The sequence below is a fragment of the Sparus aurata genome, chromosome 21 (assembly GCF_900880675.1).
Source record: "Sparus aurata chromosome 21, fSpaAur1.1, whole genome shotgun sequence".
Classification (NCBI taxonomy): Eukaryota; Metazoa; Chordata; class Actinopteri; order Spariformes; family Sparidae; genus Sparus; species Sparus aurata.
The window spans coordinates 17,340,796-17,348,552 of record NC_044207.1 but is presented as its reverse complement, the minus strand read 5'-3'; the positions used below and the strand labels follow the sequence as shown (position 1 = coordinate 17,348,552).

At 38.9% G+C, this 7,757-nt stretch overlaps 1 protein-coding gene across 2 annotated transcripts; it reads left to right on the top strand.

The window, feature by feature from the left end:
* Nucleotides 1-383: 383 nt before the first annotated feature.
* LOC115573324 (retinal homeobox protein Rx2-like) lies at nt 384-6,449 on the top strand. Of its 2 annotated transcripts, none has more exons than XM_030404062.1 (4): nt 384-571; nt 1,351-1,854; nt 3,686-3,942; nt 4,367-6,449. In XM_030404062.1, the coding sequence occupies exons 2-4, from the start codon at nt 1,572-1,574 to the stop codon at nt 4,802-4,804; spliced, it is 978 nt and encodes a 325-aa protein (XP_030259922.1). In that variant the 5' UTR covers nt 384-571; nt 1,351-1,571; the 3' UTR covers nt 4,805-6,449. The 2 variants fall into 2 exon arrangements, with proteins under 2 accessions (XP_030259922.1, XP_030259921.1); XM_030404061.1 differs by having other exon boundaries at nt 384-648.
* The last annotated feature ends 1,308 nt before the right edge of the window (nt 6,450-7,757 follow it).

Genomic DNA, 7,757 nt, shown 5'->3' with positions numbered 1-7,757 from the left:
TTCACTTTTTTGTTTTATTTTAATTCATTATTATTGTCAGCTATCCCAGACACAATCTAGCACATAAAGAATTTAAGTGCCTACATGAATTACATTTTTTTTTGGAAAACAAGTCTTTACAGTGTGCAGCTATTCAAGTTAAAAGTCCATCTCTGTGTCTTTTCTCCCTTACATTGTCTATAATGAAGGGATTAGCGAAACCTCTCAGTACGAGCCATTATCTTTCAGACAATAGATTTTTTGAAAGAAAGTTTTGTCGAGGCTTCATTAGCAATGGCCTCCCTCTGTGGTCTGAATGCAGGACACATTTGGAGCAATTACTTGACCAGAAAACAACTGTCAGTCATTCTTAAAGGGGAAGGATTCCAATTAATAAACCTCTTAAACCCTTTGGTTTTACTACCATTCTCCTGCAAGCTTTGGTGTCTTGTGTGGTTAAGGGCAGTTTTGTCAGGAGAGAAAGACATTACATGTGCTTGTTGCGCTCGGACTCTAACAGCTTCTTTGCTCACTTGTGTGCAGGGGATTTCAAGGACTTAACTGGGAGTAACAAGTGCCTACAGAAGATATTGTAAGTGTCATTCTCCTACTTATGGACTGCAGAGACACCATGTGCGTAGCATAGCCTGTTGTAGGAACCTGAAGAAGGTAAGATTACTTTATGTACTTCCTTACTGTGAATTCAGTCAATTACAGAATCTATTGATGTATAGGTTTCAATTATGCTTATTTTTGTATTCGAGAGTAACAAAATGTTGGCTTTTTGGTGCCTCTTAAGAACTTCTAAAATGGTTGATTTTATACCAAAATAATTGCTTATCTACGTAAAAGTTAAAATCCAAGGTTTAAAATCTCTAAATTTAGACTGATGAGAGCCAGACTTGCAAATTAGATGACTTTTTAACATTATAAACATTATAAAGTAAACAGGTTTGCTGATCCAAAAAGAACAAATGTTCTTCATTGATGAGCTTTTCAAGTTTTTACCCTTTAAACGTTTTTCTTGGTTTATCTTTTGCCAAACAAATGGCTTGTAGGTAGTCAGCAACGCTTGACTGTTTATGATTGTGATGATCCACCATAATGTAAATTATAGTAACATAGCATTACTTGGTGAAGTTTCTTGTGGCAGGGCATGGAAGACATTTACTCTTACTATTGAAAGTTATTCATCTTAATAAAACAAGGGAACCTGCCTGCTAGATATTCATTAAGATGTTTAATTTTACTACAACTCATATATGTAAAAGTCTAGAGCGATTAATAAGCCATTAAATTACATATTAAATTTAAGAGCACAGATTGACTGTATATTTAATGTCTTTGGTCTTTTCTCTCATTCCTTTACAGTCAAAGATGTGAGTTTGCTCTGCTATTGTGTCTACAATACATTCAGACTCACTGAAGCATTCCTTGAGGGATACAGCCTTCACACGTCACATACAGTAAATCTTCTCCATTGCACGTGAAGCAGAAAAAAAGCTCTGTCCAACAACTGCTCTGCCTTGTCTGATTTAGTAGCATCTTGCTTAATTTTGCAAAGAAGAAATAAGTTGTCTTCAAAGGCTCGGATGCATTTGTCAATGGATACTATGGGAATAGTGGAGGATAGTTGCCTGGACAACTATGACATGGCAAAAGGTGCTGGGTCAAGTGCTGGAGGCAGGGTCCATAGTATCGATGTCATACTGGGATTCACTAAAGACCAGGAACCTTTACTGCATTCAGTAGGAGATGAGGAGAGCCAAAAAACAAACATGGAAAACCCACAGCATCCTGAGAAGCAGGTCTCATCAGACCCATATGGGCATCTTCCAGAGCTGGGTGACAGCTCCCAACAAGCTTCCTATCATGGTGAGTCCTTTCAGAAAAGAAACTATTGTCACTTACAAAAACTCTCCAATACACTTTTTCAGTATCAATGTCGATCAGGAGATTTTCCCTTTCACTGTGCAACAAGTGGAATTAGGGCTGTACTAAGTCTGTCCGAGTCCCCTGAGTCCGGTTTAAAAGTACTCCCACACAGTTTTCCCTCTATGTTGGACCATTGCCCTTCCATAAAGAAGTACTGCGTCATCTTTATGCAACCAATCTCATGATGATTTATCAGAAGTTCTGAAATGACAGTGATGTGAAGTTAATATTAGTTATACTTAAGTCTCGAATTTGCCAAAACGAGCAATAGCGGTGAGTTTTGGTGAGTGGAGAAGGAGAGGCATAGGACTACATTTAAGCATTTACCCCAGTCATTTTTCAGAAATTCCATTTCATACATCTGGACTCTTGCATATGCAGTACAATAACAGAAACACAAGGGTCAGCCAAGAAGAGATGGATGCAAAGCAAATGGCACATAGTGCTAAAGATAATGTTAGCTTTGCTCATCAGCACTACACTGCCGAGTCCTCACATTTACCTACTTACGATATCTGACATAATCAAATATAGACTACTCCTAGAATCTATATGAAGCTTAAACTAAGTGAAATATAGTCTCTATTCTACATGGAGACACATAATGAAAACCTTCTGTCACTGCTTTAACACTTGCTTCTAAGAGTGGTATGGCAGACCACACCACCTTTATATGGGTGCTTATTGTCTGTGACTTCCATTGTATAATACCATGCCAGAGCCAAGTGACTCCTATACTGAAAGAGTGACTCCTGACCAAAAATAAAACTGTCCTTGTGACAATGATATATCATGTTTGACCTAGAGTTTAACATATTATGTTTAATGATAGCGTAATTCAAAGGGGATTGTGCTGATGTGTACAAACTTTTATTTGAATATAAAATGCAATCATCCACCTCATTCCTTATTCATGGTGTATTCCTAAAAAAAATAATTTGCTTTAAAGATTTCATGAACGACTTCGAACACAAAGCTTTTGCTACTTGGCGTCATTATTCCAAATGATCCAATGATCTGTAGACCATTTTGCCTCAGTGATTTGGTATGATTAACAGGCTTTGGTACATGAAACACATGGCTCCCTTGCCCTAATGTACATCCATTTAATCTGGACTGTGACTGTTTACTCGGCTTGTGCAGAAGCCAACTTAAGTCCCTTGTTATTACAGGAGGCGGGGACACAAAGGTTTAAGTGGTAGCATCTGTTAGTGTGGGATTATTGCAAGGGAAGAATTCAATGAAAGATGTGATATAATTTGGACTTGCCAAACCCCTGGTGTTTACAAGCCCTCAATTGTATAAAGGGCATCAGTCATTAAACTGTTCTATCATGAGGAGGAAAGTTAGGATTTCACTGTTTGATCTGGCTGCTCTGAGAAATATTTTAGCTATTATCTTAAGGTGTCAAAACTTTCGTTAAAAAAATGATTCAGTATGTATACAGACTGACCAAGTTATATTTAGAAAACCTTTGAGATTCAGTGACTCACAATTTTGTTTTTGCAGTTTTAAATGTACACTAGTCCGACCTCTCTAAGATCCTTCATTGGTCATTTAGCTCGAGCTTCCTCTATCTGTCCTTGCCTTTACTCAGCCAAATAAGATACGTCACAACGGTGGTGTTGCCAAATTTAAAGGACGGCTTACTGGCTTGATGCCAGCTGCAAGCCATTTAAAAAAAAAAAAAAGTACATTAGTTTTGGTAGGTCCTAATGGAGAGACATTTTCTCACATATTATTCAAATATGTATTCTGTCTTTTATTTTAGAATCTGACCTTTTCTCCAGTGACAAGTGTGATGAAGAAATGAGCAATCTACAGAAGGATCTGGACGATGCTGAGGGGTCTCCGGACCCCATTAAAGAGGAAGAACACACTAAAAAGAAACACAGAAGAAACCGTACAACATTCACCACCTATCAACTTCATGAGCTAGAGCGAGCATTCGAGAAATCCCATTATCCTGATGTCTACAGCCGCGAAGAGTTGGCAATGAAGGTTAACTTGCCTGAGGTCCGAGTACAGGTAAGGACTACACTACGGAGAACATACTACAGGGAACAGCAGCTTCAATTTCTGGCTTGACATATTTCCCTAATTAGGGCCGGAAATGCTTAGTAATTTATATCTTAAGATCCACAATTTTTCATCATTCATCATTTAATCGTCATTTTTCTCATCCTTCCTTTTGCACCCAGAACCAAATAACTCACCTCTGATAAAACCACTGTTTCAATCCATAAATCTGTTTTACCGCAAATACAAGCTTTGGACGACATAAGGATTAAACATCTATTTATTTCAGAGATGCTGAAAATTTATTTCAGAAAGTTTTTGGGCAAAATACATTTGAAAGATTCTGACCTCTGCACCACCTAGTGGTAGTATCAGTGCTATTGTCTCTCAGTGCCTCACAGGCACCATCTCATCTTTATTTCTCTTTGGCCAGGTGTGGTTCCAGAATCGGAGGGCCAAGTGGAGACGTCAAGAGAAGATGGACACTAGCACTATGAAGCTTCATGATTCTCCCATGCTGTCCTTCAATCGTCCCCCGATTCCTCCGAGCGTGGGGCCAGTGGCCAACCCGATGCCCCTAGATCCCTGGCTTACCTCGCCCATCTCCAGTGCCACACCCATGCATACCATCCCAGGATTCATGGGCTCACCACAGGGCCTACAGCCTGCCTATGCAAGCCACAGCTTCCTCAACACACCACCTGGAATGGTCCAAGGTATGCAGCCAATGGGCCCTCCTCCCTACCAGTGCCCGCCCAGCTTCAACGATAAATACCCGATGGAGGACGACAGGAGTTCAAGCATCGCAGCACTCAGGATGAAGGCCAAAGAGCACATTCAGTCAATGGATAAAACCTGGCAGCACATGTGATCTGATAAGGAACTGTGGACAGATATTTGAACTGCTCCAGTGAATGTTTACAAACTGCTTTTCTACTGTTTGTTTCATGTACCAGTGAGGAGAGTACATGACACCAAAGGAGTCTTAAAATGAACTTCTTGTGAACTTTATTAAATTTCTGTTTAAAAATGTGATGAAGTTTGAATGAACCATTGTATAGCTCAAGGGATTTGGGAACAGATTTTTGTTTAAATAAGACAACATCTTCAACACGAATGTTTAAAACTTGGAATAATTTAGTATATTTCTGATAAATTTCAGACAGTATTGACAAACAGCAATATAGTATATGAGAGGCTAGGTAGAGCCATGCGGTCAGTAGGAACAACATTTTTCTATTTGGACATATTACATGATGAGAATGTTAAGAAATTTGTCTTAATTGATGTATGTGCTTTTTTGTGGAAATAACATATTTTTTTATAAAAAAATACGATTGACCCTTACTCTGTCTTCATATACCTGGGTATCAAATGTTCTTACCCCCTTGAAGTGAAAGTATCTTCATGAGGATTAATGAACGCTGTGCTTTCAGGGCATTCGCTGGAAAGTGTTTTACCTTATATGACTCTGGTTTCAGTTTTACCTTTCTGTTTTCTATCATTTTTTTTTATTGCACAAGTAAACTGTGACCAGCATTTTGTAGAATATGATCAGTTGCTTTTGAAAGTCATTACATGTGATTATTTAAAAACCAGTTCCCTGAAATCAAGTTTAATTTGGTTTAAAAGCCAAAATGTGTACTTTCTCAAAATTTAAATAATGAAACTGGCCTTTTGGAGAGCACTGTGCCCTGATGGGGGAGGTTATCGGAAGTCACAGAGCATAATCTGGTCCGGAGGCTAATTTAAACAGACAAGCATACCTCTTAACACCTAATTACTGCTTTTAAAGCGATTAACCCCGGATTCTCAGCCACAGACAGCATGCCCTCAGATGCCCCTGCAAAAGCCGTTTCAAGACCTGAGTCAACTTCGCTCCTCCCCTCAAACTTGACCATTTACCTTTTTCAAATTAAGAGATACGGCATAAAATAATAATGTTTTTTGTTATGCACTATCATAGTCCTCATCCTTATTGGTAAAGGATACATCTTTTGGCATTCATGAACATGATGCATTTCATGGCATTGTTGACAAAATATTCACTTAAGTCAGGTGGATTTAGAGTGAGAAAGTTAATGGGTGCTGGCAGCCTCTCTCACCTCTTGGAAGAAGCACAGTTTGATGTAACTGTTGGACCACAACAAGAAGGAAATGACGTTGCACTGATGTTTGTCAGGGACAGAAGGTCATGGTGATGCTGCTTGTGTGTTTTATACTGTATGTGTTTATTTGCTGTGTGTACTGCCATGCTTTGAGGGGAAATCATCTGGCAATGTAAGCCTCCTGTCAATACCATATTGAACTGACTGATAATCCCTGTTGACAACAGTGGACTAAAAAGCCAAAGAAATAAAAAAGGAACATTGTTATGACTAGAAGACACATTTTTTTTAATCAATATCATTATGTATGAATTTCTAGTTCTTTCAAGTTTTTAGAATGTGACTTTTATTTTCCATGTGCGAAACACAGAATAAAGTTACAATAGCACCACTGTAGAGGCACTCTGATTGTGGATCTTGTTTTTCTTTCTACACATGCATTAGTGAGCCACCAAGATGACTTTGTGCCGTTAATGAGCGCTGGTGTACAATAGGCCATGTAAGCTGTGACAGACGAGCTGGCCTGATGGAGGCCTGTTGTGTTCGTCCAGGCCTGTGGACCTTTGCCAGGCCGTTAGACAGATGAAGCTCCACTCCATCAGGCCCAACCAGGGGTGTCAGGAGGCCCCGCCTGCTAGGCTGCAGAGGCCACAAGGGCTCAAGTTCTAATTGCCCTCCAGTAGCCTGTGTGTCTTAGCTGCTCAAATTTATTTTTAGATGGAGGTTTGTATAGAGGTCTTGTTTTGCATCTGAATATTTTGCAATTGTATAAGCAGGTAGACAATCTCAACTCAATTTTCACCATTTCTTGTGATACAGTCAAATTATTTTTTCCATTGACATAGAGCAAATTATTTTGTCAGATGATTTAGGGGTTGGGAAAATAAAATTTGAGTGTTTTTTTAAAAGTTTCAAGCTTCAAAAACACACATTTTAAAATGTGCTTTTACATAATAAACTCCTTTATTGTTTTATTATGTCATATCATATCCTATCTGATTATTTGTTCTCCTATATCATTGTTTTTATCTATTGTCATTTCATTGGATTTTATTACTTTGTAACTTTGTTTTGAAAGGTGCAATAATGGATTACTACTGTTATTATTACAAAGGAACAATGGTTGAAAATAGGAATGTTATAATGCAGGCTCAATTATATAATGGTTTGTGGGATAGATGTTAATAGTATCAGTAATACTAGGTTTTAAGCTTGCTCAGTATTCATACCATTTATGTCCCTGCAGTTTCGCATAATAAATCAGTGGAGAGGATGTAGATGAAAAGGCTATGATGTATTTAGTTATAACTCTCTCACCACACCTCTGTCAGAAAGACTTAATGTAGCAACATCCAGAATTTGCTAGAGACGCACTCAGAACTAGTAATTAATTACACACATTATTATGTTATTTTGCTTGGCCAAGCGTGACCTTCGCAGGGGCCAAGGCTCTAGTTAACAGGCTGACTAGCGGGACGTGGTCCACGGTGGAAATAATAAGGGAAAGGAGCGGAATTAATTGGGTTTGATTAAGAACACTTTTCAAAGGGACACCATTTTTCCCTCTTGACATAATTGGGGATCACTCAGGGGGTGGGGGGGATTTGATGCCTGGCGCCAGTTGCTCGTCTTCGCCCCACCATTCACTTTGTGAAAAAGGACATGCCAGTCAAACAGCATTCGCTCCCTTGCCTTGCACACATGTGAATAGCATGC